This window comes from Octopus sinensis, linkage group LG10 (genome assembly GCF_006345805.1).
Source record: "Octopus sinensis linkage group LG10, ASM634580v1, whole genome shotgun sequence".
Lineage (NCBI taxonomy): Eukaryota > Metazoa > Mollusca > Cephalopoda > Octopoda > Octopodidae > Octopus > Octopus sinensis.
This window is the reverse complement of record NC_043006.1, coordinates 14,212,296-14,229,108: the sequence shown is the minus strand read 5'-3', so window position 1 is coordinate 14,229,108 and position 16,813 is coordinate 14,212,296. Positions and strand designations below refer to the sequence as shown.

Sequence of the window (16,813 nt, the reverse complement as noted above, 5' to 3'; positions counted from 1 at the left end):
GAACGTAACAGCAGACGAAATACCTATTTCTTTATTACCCACAAGGGGCTAAACACAGAGGGGACAAACAAAGACAGACATAGGTATTAAGTCGATTACATCGACCCAGTGCGTAACTGGTACTTAATTTATCGACCCCGAAAGGAGGAAAGGCAAAGTCGACCTCGGAGGAATTTGAACTCAGAACGTAACGGCAGACGAAATACCGCTAAGCATTTCGCCCGGCATGCTAACGGTTCTGCCAGCTCGCCGCCTCATTTGAAATATCTTAATACCCTTACCCTTCCCTACCGTGTCATATCTTAAATGCATACCGGGCACTGATGCTGGCAATTAAAATGTTAGCTAAAATATACATGTACGACAAATTAAGAAGTTCTGTTGAAGATGACACATTTTTTACATTTAAAAGTACGCGTACAAGTATACAAGTATCAAACTTTCAATTTTTATGAAATTGTTTACACGGTTAGAAAATGTGAAGAACACATCCCATTGCCGGAATATCTTTTATTGAAATTGACAACATCAATGTGAGGGATGAGCATGGCCATCCTGAATTGATATCAGGCTGAATGTTGGTCAGTTTCAGTTCCAAATCGCCTGGTTCCTCCAGGTTCAGGCGATTATTCTATTTACTGAGGATTGCGTTTGCACGGGTGAAACCAGCTTCCACCGTTATATGAGCTGGGAAATGCCAGAAGGAATGGCTCAGCTGCCGCTTTAAGGTGTGGGTACCTTTCACTTGTTTTCTTGTACCAAAAGTCACTCAGACTTCTGGGTGAATGGTACCAAGTTTTGTGGGAGTGGACAAGATTCTTTTTACAGCTGTAGGTATCCCCCCCTTTCTCTCTTTTTTTCTTTTAAAATTTTTTACCTTAAAAGCTGTAGAGCAACTACGAGTGAACCATTTGGAGGATTTTTTTTTACTGTGGAGGATATGAAGATCAGGTCTAAAAGGGTGGTTTCAGTTACTAGTTGTTTCTAAAGTGTCACGAGGAAACATTGATAGGGCTAGGGACAGAAGGCAACGAGAGAAAAACGACAAAAACTAGCGGAGCTGACAGCGTGTGTGTGTGTATGTGTGTAAATCTTTTACACACATACACACACACGTTGGAAATGCGGAACATCATTCAATAGCTGCTGAGGAAGAGATATTTGAGTCTGTTTCCCCCACCTTTTTGTCCTATTGGTGTGACATATTTTGCCTGCTTAGACACCCACAGAACCACACACACGCGACGGAAACTGAAAGAAGCTCGTCCTGCGTGTATGTGTATATATATATATATATATATATATATATATATATATATATATATATATATATATATATGTGTATGTATGTTGTGTGTGTGTCTTTGTGTTTGTCCCCTACCATCACTTGTCAACCGATATTGGTGTGTTTACATCCCCGTAACTTAGCGGTTCGGCAAAAGATATCGATAGAATAAGTACTAGGCTTACGAAGAGTAAGTCCTAGGCTCAATTTTTTTTTGACTTAAAAACCTTAAAGGCGGTGCTCCAGCATGGTTGCAGTCAAACGACTGAAACAAGAATAAAAGAACACACACCCACACACGCACCCCCCCACACATGTATGTATGGGGATATTCCTTGTGTTGTATGTCTTGTACTCTGTTTTCTCGTTGTTTGAAAAAAGTTCGTTTCCATGCTTTTGTTTTTATGTTTTCGTTTCTCATTGTGTTCAAAACGTTTTTTTTTTATGTCCTGTACCCATATATGCATAGATATATACATATAGATGTAGGTATGTACGTACATATATGCATATATGTATGTATATATGCATATATGCATAGGTGCAGGAGTGGCTGTGTGGTAAGTAGCTTGTTTACCAACCACATGGCTCCGGGTTCAGTCCCACTGCGTGGCACCTTGGGCAAGTGTCTTCTACTATAGCCTCGGGTCGACCAAAGCCTTCTGACTGGATTTGGTAGACGGAAACTGAAAGAAGCCCGTCGTATATATGTATATGTATGTGTGTGTCTGTGTTCGTCCCCCCAACATCACTTGACAACCGATGCTGATGTGTTTATGTCCCCGTTACTTAGCGGTTCGGCAAAAGAGACCGATAGAATAAGTACTGGGCTTACAAAAGAATAAGTCCCGGGGTCGAGTTGCTCGATTAAAGGCGGTGCTCCAGCATGGCCGCAGTCAAATGACTGAAACAAGTAAAAGAGTAAAAGAGAGAGAGAGATATATATTATATATTATATATATGTATATATATATATATATATATATATATTATATATATATATATATATATATATATATATATATATATATAGCATATATGAATGTGTACACACACACACATATAAGCAATCTTATATTTAAAATAATTAAAAAAAATTGCATCAGCAACAACAACTGCATCTAGAACGTTCTTGTGGAGAAAAGAAATTTCATTCATGAGCATTTCGTTTCGTCAAACACGTTCCCACATTTAGCTGAAACCCTTGCCAGCACACGTGTTGTTCGTCCATTACGCCAGTCATTTGTTTAGAAGAGAAATAAAAAAATCGCCAGACAGAATTTCCCACAATGGATCCAAAGAAGCTAGCAGATATGCTCAACAGATTCCGAGGTGGAAGTAAACCTCTCACAGCCGGACTCAGCCTTTTTGCCATGGCTGGTGGTCTCGCTTACGGCATTTCCCAGTCTATTTATACCGGTATGATCTCTCTCTCTCTTTCCTTCTCCCCTACAGCTTCAATTAACCTTTAATTAACGAATTAACCCTTTTAAAAGAGTAAAAAAACCCAAACCTCTACGTTTATTTTTGTTTAAATTCTTAAAACAGAAAGATTTAATTGTTTTTCTTCCTCTTCTTCTGTCGATATTATTATATTTAGTACAATTTATGCAATATTATCATTTCTGTACACTTTCCTGCTCAAAAGCCCTCCGAAGGTCATTTACCTAATCACCTTTTTTCCGCCCCATTTTCCTTTCTAATTAGGTTGTAGCTATTATAGCCCCACCAAAATTAGTTTATAAAACAATTTGGTATGATATGTTCTGAAGAAAATAGACTGAAATATTTTTTATTATTACTTTCGAATTATTTATCGTTGAGAACCCAGTCAACGAGGAAGCCAACATGTGAGTTTGACTGGCTGAAAAGAAATAAAAAGAAAAGGAGAAAAACCCAGTCAAAACTCTCATCCTTAGAAAAGCAAGAACACGTTATATAATATATTCCTTGATATCACTAAAATTGACGGTATGGTCACTTTTGGAATGTCTTCGATCATAGATCTGCTCGAACCAGAGCTGACCTAGGAGCTAAATGAATAATCCGCGAACCTAACCTTACGAGGCCAGTCTTCACATTTACCCATTAGTGACAATAAAATAATTGCTTTTTACATATTTGAATGTCACTGATTAGCGAAAGTAATTATATTTTATATTATGTCATTTTTTAAAGTTCCCAGAACCATAAAAATTGCAGCTAATGATTAGTTTCATCCTGTGCACGGACCAGGACCTTGTCCTCATACATACATGCGACTAGTTTCAGTCATTGAACTTCGGGCTTACTTGGGCCGAGGCAACGCCTTCAATCGTTTTAAGCTATCTGATCGACCTCAGCACTTATTTAAGTGTGGCTCTTATTTTATCGAAACTTATTTGTCGAGTTGCTGGGTTACGGGGTGCTTGAAAAGGACATAAAACAACACCAGTTTTTATACCTATTTCTATTTCTTTACTACCCACAAGGGGCTAAACACAGAGGGGACAAACAAGGACAGACAAACAGATTAAGTCGATTATATCGACCCCAGTGCGTAACTGGCCCTTAGTTAATCGACCCCGAAAGGCTGAAAGGCAAAGTCGACCTCGGCGGAATTTGAACTCAGAACTTAACGGCAGACGAAATACGGCAGTTTTTATACCAGTGTAAACATAATCACACATGACAAGCATCTGCGCAATATACATATCTATCTATTTAAATTAAATTACACACACACAGTGTTAGATACATGAATTAAACGCATGAGTTCGATAATCTGGCCAAGTATATGTTTCGTTTCACCGGTTTAGGAAAGCCAATGTTCATATTTGAATTAAAAGCACTGCATTTAGCCTCGGACTAAATTACTTTACGTTCGCAATTTCCTGTTGTCGTCTTTACTTTTATTTCCTTGGGGGTCAGTAATATAAGTAAATAATTACCAGACCACTTTTTTCCCCCCCTTCAACACGTGTTTTGGGCTCCGTATCTCTTAATGTTAGAAATCAATATTTATGTTGCTCGTCGTGTTTTGCGTTCAAATCTTGTCAAGGTCAATTTTGCATTTCTTCTTTTGCGGGTCAATAAAATAAGTTTATGTAAAGAGCTGAAGTCAAGTGAACTCTCAGTCCCTAACAATTATTGTCTTGAGAGCCTGTGTTTATTTCAATAAATTACATCAAATTATTACTACTGTTTTACTTGCTAGTATTTTGGTAATGGGGTCCTACCGAAAATTTCGTCATTTTTTTTTGTGTTAATCGAAAGAAAACGTAGTCTCTTTAAATTATTTGAACTTAACTGTTTTCAGCACAGTAAAGTTTACGATTTCATAACTTTTACTCAAAGAACTGGTTTCATTTGAAAGTCGAACGTCCTAACCGCATTCACAGACTGAATATGAACACTGCCTTTGGACTAGTTTGCCTTTCACCCCTATCAACATAACTGAGGTCCTACTTAAGGAGAGTGGTCCTTGTGCGCGCACTCGCGCATCAGCGCTAGCTAGTCGTGACTAGTCGATCCTTACTTTGTGTTTTATTTACTTTGTTTTAAAAAAATTATTTACTTTGTGTAAATAAAATTATTTATTTTGTGTTTTATTTACTTTGCTAGGTAGTCGTTTTAGGATCGACTAGTCACGACTAGCTAGCGCGAGTACGCGAGTGCGCGCACCGGGACCACTCTTCTTAAGTAGTACCCCGAGTATTTCCGTCTGTTAACCAGCTTACACACTTTTATTTTAGTGGAAATGAATGTTTGCAATGTAGAATAAATCGATTCAGGTTCAGGAGTGGGCAGTTAATCTATATACACCATTTCCGTCCATTTAATTGTGTTTGTGTGTTGGAGAGGTTAAATATCGGAGTTCTGATATTTCTGCTCGAAATACCAGAACCATCTCACAGCACAGAGATCCTAACTCTATCTTATTTACTGTTGCTTGCCTTCACATACCATCGCTAAATTCCTCTCATTTCTCTCTCTTTACTCTTTTACTCTTTTACTTGTTTCAGTCATTTGACTGCGGCCATGCTGGAGCACCGCCTTTAATCGAGCAACTCGACCCCGGAACTTATTCTTTTTTTTGTAAGCCCAGTACTTATTCTATCGGTCTCTTTTGCCGAACCGCTAAGTAACGGGGACATAAACACACCAGCATCGGTTGTCAAGCAATGCTAGGGGACAAACACAGACACACAAACAAACACACATGCATATATATATACATATATACGACAGGCTTCTTTCAGTTTCTGTCTACCAAATCCACTCACAAGGCATTGGTCGGCCCGGGGCTATAGCAGAAGACACTTGCCCAAGATGCCACGCAGTGGGACTGAACCCGGTACCATGTGGTTGGTTAGCAAGCTACTTACCACACAGCCACTCCTGCGCCTCTCTGTTAATATTTTATTTGCGCTACTGTTGTACACGGCCACTTAACCACGTAATGTACACCACGTCAGATGGGAGGGTCCCAAAACGCCTATATAGTGATCAGGCTTCTAGCTAGGGAGCAGATGGATGCCCCCCCCACCTCACAAACCATCATCGTTTTAAAGATGTTTGCAAGAGCGACATGGGGCCTCTTTACATAAACGTTGTAAAGTGGGAAGATATTACTGATGATTGCTTCCGTTGATGTGAGAAGTGGACAAGGGTTTAGAAAGCTAAGAAATATATATTTGAAGAAAGTGCAGCGTTAAGACAAGACTAGTAGACATTGTCTTCAACTGTAGCTGGGACTGCCACTCGCATGTGGGTTTCTAGTCACAACATATACTGTTCTGCCAAACAAGACTATCCATCTGCAGATCCATGGTCCGACAAGACCATGGATGACTCTACAGTTCTGCATATAATTACTGATGCTTCAAACAGTATGGCAACGGCCACGTTCTGATGGTGCTGGTGGCATGTAAAAGAACCATCCAAAAGTGGCCGTTGCCAGCGCCGCCTCGACTGGCCTCTGTGCCAGTGGCACGTAAAAAGCACCAACCGATCGTGGCTGTTGCCAGCCTCGCCTGGCACCTGTGCTGGTGACACATAAAAAGCACCCACTACACTCATGGAGTGGTTGGCGTTAGGAATGGCATACAGCTGTAGAAACACTGCCAGATCAGAATGGAGCCTGGTGCAGCCTCCTGGCTTCCCAGATCCCAGTCGAACTGTCCGACCCATGCATGGAAAGCGGATGTTAAACGACGATGATGAATCTGAAATGCACTATTTATGTGCACTATTTAACTTTTTTAGTTAAACCATGATATTCTTACCAAAATATCAAAACTTCACTAAGACAGCCCAGAGAACGTTTTTCGCTAAAAATAGCCCTAAAGGATCCCTTTCTATGGACACATGGATACATAGCCTTTAAACAGATCCCCAGTAGAACTGAAACCAAGTTAAGCTGGTAGTTTTTCTGTCCACTGAGAGGTTAAACAGATATTTGTTTACAGTCATCCGAGTATTCAGTTTTGCATTGTGTTTGTGTGTGAAATGAGATGGGTTTGTGTGTTGGGGAGGTTAAATAACCGTTTCTTTACTACCCACAAGGGGCTAAACACAGGGGACAGACAAACGGATTAAGTCGATTACATCGACCCCAGTGCGTATCTGGTACTTATTTAATCAACCCCGAAAGGATGAAAGGTAAAGTCAACCTCGGCGGAATTTGTACTCAGAACGTAGCGGCAGATGAAATACCTATTTCTTTATTACCCTCAAGGGGCTAAACATAGAGGGGACAGACATAGGTATTAAGTCGATTACATCGACCCCAGTGTGTAATTTGTAAATTTCTACTTATTGCCTCACAATGGTTATTTGCTCTTTAATTTATAATTATGCTAAAGGATATTTTATTGCATTATATTTCCCTCTCAGTTACACCCATCCCCTCTTCCATAATGTAAGTAGCCATGTAGCTCATCTATAGTACAAAACCTTAGTCTATTCTAGCCTCTTCTCTCTTACTTCAGCGTCTCGTGTAGTTGCCTACATCTCTATTGTAGCCCAAATTAGTTAAAAGGGATCTTAGCCTTGGGAGCTGCATGGCAACCTGATTTTGCTGGCACCACAAAGCACTGCAACCATTTTGCCAGTGGTTGGCATTAGGAAGGGCATCCAGCCATAAAAGACAGACATGGGAACGTGATGCAGTCCTTGGACCCATTGGATCCTGTCAAATCATCTGGCTTATGTTAGTATGGAAGATGGACCTTAAAAGACAAGGATATTCATGCTTAAAGTAGTATTGAGAATTTCATGGTACAACAGTCTCCTTCAGAATTTGTTTCTTGTGAACAGCTGCTCAAATTTTCCTCACTTGATTATGCCAGCCAAATCAAATTCGATGACTGGCATCCATGCTAGCGGGGTGCAAAGAACACCATACGAGTGTGATCGTTACCAGTGTCGCCTTACTGGCACCTGTACCCATGCTAGTAGGGTGCCAAGACCACCATCTGAGCATGATCGTTGCCAGAGCGGCTAACTGGCTTCCGAGCCAGTGGCATGTAAAAGGCACCATTCGAGCGTGATCGTTACCAGTGTCGCCTTACTGGCAACCGTGCCGGTGGCATGTGTAAAAAGATTCGAGCGAGGTCATTGCCAGTACCGCCTGACTGGCCCCCATCCTGGTGGCACGTCAGAAACACCCACTACACTCTCGGAGTGGTTGGCGTTAGGAAGGGTATCCAGCTGTAGAAACTTGGCCAGATCAAGATTGGAGCCTGGTGCAGCCATCTGGTTCGCCAGCCCGCGGTCAAAATCGTCCAACCCATGCTAGCATGGAAAGCAGACATTAAACGATGATGATGATGATGAGTATAACCAACACTACTTTATACGATGTATCCTTTTAAGATGGTAAGGTGTTATTGAAAGGAAATTTTGTTGCTATTTCTAGCACATCAAGCAACTGCATGGGAGCTCCTTGAGTGATGGAATGGAAGTCTCTTTTATTTTCATATTTATGGTGCTTTGATGCCGCGAAAATTTGTTTGAAAACAAAAGCTCTGTTCTTAGTCTTCTACTATGTTATAGGGTACATTTTTGGGCTATAAATTAACTCTTTTGATACCAGTCCACCTGAGACTACCCATGGTTCTATGACAGAGGCTTGTTTTTTTGAAGTGTTCTACATTAAAAACTTTCATTAAAATTTCGCGTTAGCTTATGTCCGGAAGACCTGCTAGATAATTCTTTCAACTATAGGCACAGATGACCTGACATTTTAGTGGTGGGGTTTAGTTGATTTCATCAACCCTAGTGCTAACTGGTACTTTATTCTATTGACCCTTGAAAGAAAGAATGGCAAAGTTGACCTTGGTGGAATTTGAACTTGGAATGTAAAGACAGATGAAATTCCTCCAAGCATCTTGTCCAGAGTGCTAACAGTTCTATCAGCTTGCTGCCTTAGTGAACCAGCTTAACCCTCTCAGACCTGGGCTCCTATGTCTAACTTTACTTTCCACTCGGGCTCCAAAGTTAAAAAATAAATAGTTGTATATAGTGTTTTTTTTTATTGTCTTGTGGTTATGGACAAGAACAGTTGTAATAATTATCAAACTGTATGTAAAATGGTTGTTAGTTTTACTTGCTGACTTCTGGGAGCCAATAAGCAAGGGCTGTGTTGTAGGTCAGAGACTAGTGATTTTGTTCACTTCTGAAGATGTGCACTGACAAATTTATGAAGCTGCTACTCCTTAAACACCGCACACATACTCACTCTTTGCTGTGCACCATAACCTGTAATCGTTATTGTTGTAACCAGCATCGCCTTACTGGTACCTGTGCCGGTGGCATGTGTAAAAGATTCGAGCGTGGACGTTGCCAGTACCGCCTGACTGGCTCCGTGCCGGTGGCATGTAAAAGCACCCACTACACTCTCTGAGTGGTTGGTGTTAGGAAGGGCATCCAGCTGTAGAAACTCTGCCAGATCAAGATTGAAGCCTGGTGCAGCCATCTGGTTTGCCAGTCCTCAGTCAGATCATCCAACCCATGCTAGCATGGAAAGTGGATGTTAAACGATGATGATGATGATAATGACAGCTCAAGGGTAACAATTGCAGGCAAACTAATGGACAGAATCAGCTGCATCTACTTTTTCTGCTTCTGTTGTTCATTACCGCTTTACTGGGAATCTAGCTGAGACAATGTTCCCCTTATTCCTACTAGAGTGGGAACATGGAATGGCAAGATTAATAATCCTTTCTACTATAGACACAAGAACTGAAATTTGGGGGTAGGGGGCCAGTTGATTAGATCAATCCCAGTATGCAACTGCTACTTAATTTATTGACTCTGAAAGGATAAAAGGCAAAGTCGACCTCGGCGGAATTTGAACTTGGAATGTAGCGACTGGTGAAATACCACTAAGCATTTAGCCCAGCTTGCTAATGATTCTGCCAGCTTGCCGTCCTTTGGCAGGGTTAATAATGATGATAATTTCACTTTTTCGTTTTGCGACCGTTGCCAGCACCGCCCCGTTTCGTGTCCGTTGCCAGCCTCGCCTGGCCCTTGTGCCGGTGGCACATAAAAAGCACCATCCGTTCGTGGCCGTTTGCCAGCTCTGTCTGGCACCTGTGCGGGTGGCACGTAAAAAGCACCCACTACACTCACGGAGTGGTTGGCGTTAGGAAGGGCATCCAGCCGTAGAAACACTGTCAGATTTGACTGGAGCCTGGTGCAGCCTTCTGGTTTCCCAGACCCCAGTAGAACCGTCCAACCCATGCTAGCATGGAAAACGGATGCTAAACGACGATGATGATGATGATGAATTAACTGAAATGAAGGCAAGGTATTTCATTTATAACAGTGGTTCTCATCTGGGGTTGATATGGCCCCTTGTGGTCCATATAAGATTATAGGGGGTTCACACAAGGTAAAGAGCAGAGTGGGTCCACAGTAATAAACAGCTAGTTACTTTTTCTCTAATGTTTTACATATTTCAGCCTACACAAGTGAATGTGTGATAGATGAAATCGGATTTTTTATTTTGAAAGGAATATCTATAAAACTTAGTTTTTAACCTTTTAGCATTTAATCTGGCCATATCTGACCCAAATATTCTACCCTTTTTTTTTATGTTAAAACTGATCAGATCTATCCTCTCACACCTACCCTACAATGTCATTCTAAAAATATATGATCACTATTGAAATCTCTAAGCTACAACATAATGCATGATTAATTCTGCTCACAAAGTATTACTCCACGTGAGACTGTAGTAGAAGACACCTAAAGTACTATGTTGTGAGATTGAAACCTAATTATTATAATGCATGTGAAGGCACATGGCCTAGTGGTTAGAGCAACAGACTCACGGTCGAGGGATCTCATGTTCGAATCTCGGACTGGGCGGTGTGTGTTTATGAGTGAAACACCTAAGCTCCACGCAGCTCCGGCAGAAGTTAATGGTGAAACTTCTGCTGACTTTTTCGCCACAACTTTCTCTCACTCTTTCCTCCTGCATCTTGCAGTTCACCTGCGATGGACCGGCATTCCATCCAGGTGGGGAACCTATATGCCAAGGAAACCGGGAAACCGGCCCTTATGAGCCAGGCATGGCTCGAAAAGGAACAAACAACAAATTATAATGCATGTTTTTTTAATAGACATACTATACTTTTGAAGGTGCATGGTTCAGTGGTTAGAGTGTTGGGTTCACAATCACGAGGTTGTGAGTTCGAATCCCGGACCTGGCTGTGTATTGTGTTCTTGAGCAAGACACTTAATTTCACATTGCTCCAGTTCACTCAGTTGTAGAAGTGAGTCACGACATCACAGGTGCCCAGCTGTATCGGCCCCTTTGCCTTTCCCTTGGATAACATCAGTGGCATGGTGGAGGAAGGGTGGTATGCATGGGCGACTGCTGGTCTTCCATAAACAGCCTTGCCTGGACTTCTGCCTGGGAGGGTAACTTTCTAGGTGCAAACCCATAGTCCTTCATGACTGGAAGGGTCTTTTATACCTGTACCCATGTTAATTTTTGCCTTTAACCCTTTAGTGTTCTGATTATTCTATCAAACATAATGCTTATTGATTCCCATTGATTTGAATTAATCATGCATTATCTCATATCTTCAAGATCTTGATGGTGAAATTACTTAATGTAGAATAACATTGTAGGGTAGGTGTGAGAGCCTGGATCTGGTCATGCTTGAACATAAAACAGGTTAACTATTTTGGCCGGATATGGCCGGTTTAAATACTAAAGGGTTAAGGATATTTCCTTGTATTTTTATTTAATTCTTTTTCGTCTTTTGACAGTTGAAGGTGGTCATAGAGCCATTATTTTCAGTCGAATTGGCGGTATTAAAAAGGACATTTATGCAGAAGGGCTGCATTTCAGGTGAGAATTAATTTGTTTTTGCACTTTTGAGCTTATGTTGTGGTATATAAATTAAATGCTTTCATAATTCTAGGCCATGGTGCTTGGTCTTGCACCTGTTATGCAACTGCATTAAATGCAGAGCAATTTTGTTATACACCCAAAGTTTTAGAAAATGCTTCTTAAAAACTGGCAAATATTGTAAATTTTGTTTTATATTATAGGCTAATATTTTATAAACTGTAATACCTTATATATAATCTACTATATTTTGAGAAGTACATATTGGAGGCGCAATGGCCCAGTGGTTAGGGCAGCTGACTCTCGGTCGTAGGATCGCAGTTTCAATTCCCAGACAAGGCGTTGTGAGTGTTTATTGAGTGAAAACACCTAAAAGCTCCATGAAGCTCCGGCAAAGGGTGGTGGCGATCCCTGCTGTACTCTTTCACCTCAATTTTCTCTCACTCTTTCTTCTGTCGGCCTGCTCTCTTAGCCAGCGGGGTGGCGTCATTTGAAGGCTAAAACAATGCGAAGCGCATTGTGACCAGCGATGTGTAGCAACATCTGATAGCCTGGTCGGTCATGGTGGTCACAGTGATATATTGAAAAAGTACTTTCAGTTGTTTCCTTCTTCATAAGCCATTTCCATTTTAATGATTGAACTCTTGAATTATTTCTTTCTAGGGTTCCATGGTTTCACTACCCTATTATTTATGATATTCGTGCTCGGCCAAGGAAATTGTCTTCCCCGACTGGTAGTAAAGGTAACAAGAGCTTCACATTATTATATTTTTGCATTTCATTTGTACTCATCATCATCATCGTTTAACGTCCGCTTTCCATGCTAGCATGGGTTGGACGGTTCAACTGGGGTCTGGGGAGCCTGAAGGCTGCACCAGGCCAGTCTGATCTGGCAGTGTTTCTACAGCTGGATGCCCTTCCTAACGCCAACCACTCCGAGAGTGTAGTGGGTGATTTTATGTGCCACCGACACAGGTGCCAGACGAGGCTGGGAGACGGCCACGCTCGGATGGTGTTTTTTATGTACCACCGACACAGGTGCCAGACGAGGCTGGCGAACGGCCACGCTTGGATGGTGTTTTTTTACGTGCCACCGACACGGGTGCCAGACGAGGCTGGCGAACGGCCACGGTACTATTTTAATAATTAGTTTCCCAGTTTTGAGATTGTGCTCTCGCTACGACTACCTTCTTTCTTGCACTTATTCTTATTCTTTCTCTATTCTTCAATTTCCATCTCATTGTATTGTCCCTCATTCTTTCAGTATTCCCTCATTACCCTGTCTAGCTCAAACATTTTTTTTCGTTTAGACTTGTCTACAGGTTCATAGCCACTCTGATTTTTCAATTTTTCGTTTAGTGTTGTCTCCCGATTCATACAAACCCATTTGCTAGCTCATACGATTAACAGAACCTCTTTACTCAGACACGGTGCACCCGCCCTCCCACCCCCACCACGCATGCCGGAAGTTCCTATTCTCTGCCATTCCGGGGTTGCTTCCCATGAAGACTGCAAATGTTCTCACCATCCCTACCCCTCCCTACCCCTAGTCTCGACCTATGTAAGGTAATGTTCATACAGTGCAAAATATGAAAGGCTAGCGTTATGCAGGTTGTACTGAAGGCTACTTTACTACTTCATTTCTTGCACATGAATTCTGCCAAATGCGAGCTTTCTTTTCAGGTACACGAAGCTACTGTCCACCGTCCCAGGGTCTCTAGAGCCCATGCCTCCCACACCCTCAGGGTTGGCACCCTCAACGTTGGCACTCTGAAAGGTAGGTCTGGTGAGATAGTCGAGATGCTTGAACGGAGATGTGTGGATATATGTTGCATGCAAGAAATAAGGTGGAGAGGAGGATCAGCTAGGTTCCTCACAGGCAAGGAACGCAGGTACAAGATTTTCTGGGCAGGGAACACTGACGGGGTTGGTGGCGTGGGTATACTTATCGCTGAGAAATGGGTAGATAAAGTAATTGAGGTAATCAGAGTATGTGACAGAATACTTAAGATTAGATTAGTGCTTCATCATAGTTTAGCAACCATTATATCAGCCTATGCTCCTCAGTCGGGGCTACCCGATGGACAGAAAGACCGATTCTATGACACTCTACTGCAGACTACCTCGTTGACGAACGACAGAGACCTTATCTTTGTGGCTGGTGACTTCAATGGTCACGTTGGACGACATGCTGGGGGCTTCCATGGCGTACATGGAGGCTATGGCTATGGCTCCCGCAACGAGGAGGGAACCAGGCTGCTGGAGTTCTGCGATGCAAATAATCTTATGATTTGCAACACTAACTTCAGGAAACCTACCAGCCACCTAGTCACTTACCAATCGGGCCAACATACCAGCCAAATTGACTACATCCTTACAAGGCAAAGGGAGAGATGGCTGCTTATAAATGCCAAAACCTTCCCAGGTGAAGAATGTACCCCACAACATAGACTGGTAGTTAGTGACTTTAGGATCAGGACTAGGAGGACAACCAGAAGACGACAAATATGGAGAAGAAGGATCTGGAAGCTTAAAGATCCTGCAAATGGACAGAGATTTAGGGACATATTACTTGAAGCCTCTGACGAAGTAGAAGGGGATAGAGCATCACAGGGGGTAGAAGACAGCTGGACGTTTCTAAGGGACAACCTGCTGAGAGCCACTGACCAGATCTGTGGCTGGTGCAAAGTCCCCTCTCGACCTAGAATAACGTGGTGGTGGAACAATATTGTAGACAGGGCTATTAGAGAAAAGAGACAGGCTTGGAAGGTCTGGAAAAATGGGGGTAGCAGGGGATTGTATCAGACTGCCAAAAGAGAAGCTAGGAGACAGGTTTATTTAGCCAGAGGGGAAGCAGATAAGAAAAAATTTGCCAATGTTCTGCGCCGTGAGGACCAAAGACTGGAGGTGTTTCGTGTTGCAAGACAGTGTGTGAGAGAGAATCGTGATGTGGTAGGAGAGAAGTGTGTTCGCATGGAAGATGGTTCACTTGCGCTAAATGAGGATGCAAAGAGAGAGGTTTGGAGATGCCACTATGAAAGGTTGCTGAATGAAGAAAATGAATGGGATAAAGAGAGTCTGCCGAATGTTGACCCAACAGAGGGACCAGCTATCCGAGTTGATAGTTCCGTGGTAGCTAAGGCAATTAGAAGCATGAAGACAGGGAAAGCCCCAGGCCCATCAGGAATCACTGCAGAGATGCTCAAAATGTCTGGTAGTGTCGGCTATAGCCTAGTCACCCGTATAGTTAATCAGGTGATACACAAAGGGGTCATACCCAATGACTGGTGTAGCAGTATAATAGTCAACTGCTACAAAGGTAAAGGTGATGCCCTAGATACAAATAACTACAGAGGTATCAAGCTGTTGGACCAGGTGATGAAGGTTACGGAGAGGGTCATAGCCCAACTAATTAGAGAGAGAGTTAGTTTAGATGAGATGCAGTTTGGGTTTGTGCCAGGGAAAAGTACTACTGATGCTATATTCCTGGTAAGGCAGCTGCAGGAGAAATACCTAGCCAAAGATAAGCCCCTGTACCTGGCTTTTGTTGACATGGAGAAAGCCTTCGACAGGGTCCCCCGATCCCTTATCTGGTGGGCAATGAGGAAACTAGGGATAGATGAATGGTTAGTGAGAGCTGTGCGGGCCATGTACAGGGACGCCGCTAGTAGGGTGAGGGTTGGAAATGTGTACAGTGAAGAATTCCGGGTAGAGGTAGGGGTCCACCAAGGCTCAGTACTCAGCCCCCTCCTATTTATCATAGTCCTCCAGGCAATAACGGAGGAATTCAAGACAGGATGCCCTTGGGAGCTCCTCTATGCTGATGACCTTGCTCTAATTGCTGAGTCGCTATCAGAACTGGAGGAGAAGTTTCAGGTGTGGAAACAAGGATTAGAATCGAAGGGCCTCAGAGTCAATCTAGCTAAAACCAAAGTCGTAATCAGTAGGAAGGTAGACAAATCACAAACACCTTCAGGTAGATGGCCCTGCTCGATCTGTAGAAAAGGTGTAGGTAGAAACTCTATAAGATGCACCAAGTGTAAGCTATGGACACATAAGAGATGCAGCAATGTCAAAGGAAGGCTAACTAGGAAGATGGTTTTTGTATGTGGCAGATGCTCAGGAACAATAAACACTGAAAATGCTCTGAGACCAACTTCCGTCACTTTCCAGGGAGAAAAACTAGAAATAGTTGATAGTTTCCGTTACCTAGGTGACCAAGTCAGCAGCGGGGGCGGGTGTGCTGAAAGTGTAACTGCTAGAGTAAGAATAGCTTGGGCAAAGTTCAGAGAGCTCTTACCTCTACTGGTGACAAAAGGCCTCTCGCACAGAGTGAAAGGCAGACTGTATGATGCGTGTGTACGAACAGCCATGCTACATGGCAGTGAAACATGGGCCGTGACTGCTGAGGATATGCGTAAGCTCGCTAGAAATGAAGCCAGTATGCTCCGATGGATGTGTAATGCCGGTACTCACACTCGGCAGAGTGTAAGTACCTTGAGAGAAAAGCTGGACCTAAGAAGCATCAGTTGTGGTGTGCAAGAGAGACGTTTGCGCTGGTATGGTCATGTGGCGAGAATGGATGAAGATAGTTGTGTGAAAAAGTGCCACACCCTAGCGGTTGAGGGAACCTGTGGAAGAGGCAGACCCAGGAAAACCTGGGACGAGGTGGTGAAGCACGACCTTCGAACTTTAGGTCTCACTGAGGAAATGACTAGAGACCGAGACCTCTGGAAGTGTGCTGTGCGCGAGAAGACCCGGCAGGACAAGTGAGTCCATAACCCGTGGCCTTCTACATGGGATGGAGCCAGCCTACGTATGCATACCTTCCCTTCTTGGGACACAAAACTCTACTTGTGAAGACGTGATGAGGCAAGTGAGGATCAGAATCGAAATCGATCAATGGAAATTGCGGATGTGCTACCAGTGCCGGTGGCATGTCAAAACTCTGCTTGTGAAGACCCGTTGAGGCAAGTGACGATCAGAATCGAAATCGATCAATGGAAATTGCAGATGTGTTACCAGTGCCGGTGGCATGTAAGAGAACTTTCCGTTTCGCGACCGTTGCCAGCACCGCCCCGTTTCGTGTCCGTTGCCAGCCTCGCCTGGCCCTCGTGCCGGTGGCACATAAAAAGCACCATCCGTTCGTGGCCGTTTGCCAGCTCTGTCTGGCACCAGTG

General features: G+C 42.9%; 1 protein-coding gene across 1 annotated transcript in view; it reads left to right on the top strand.

The window, feature by feature from the left end:
- Window positions 1-2,474: 2,474 nt before the first annotated feature.
- The window catches only part of LOC115216473 (prohibitin-2), a 27,942-nt gene continuing 13,603 nt past the window's right edge, over window positions 2,475-16,813 (top strand). The window contains exons 1-3 of the mRNA XM_029785837.2: window positions 2,475-2,704; window positions 11,552-11,633; window positions 12,297-12,376. Of these exons, the coding sequence (XP_029641697.1) occupies window positions 2,575-2,704; window positions 11,552-11,633; window positions 12,297-12,376 (292 nt within the window). The 5' untranslated portion in view covers window positions 2,475-2,574. The remainder of the gene's footprint in view (window positions 2,705-11,551; window positions 11,634-12,296; window positions 12,377-16,813) is intronic.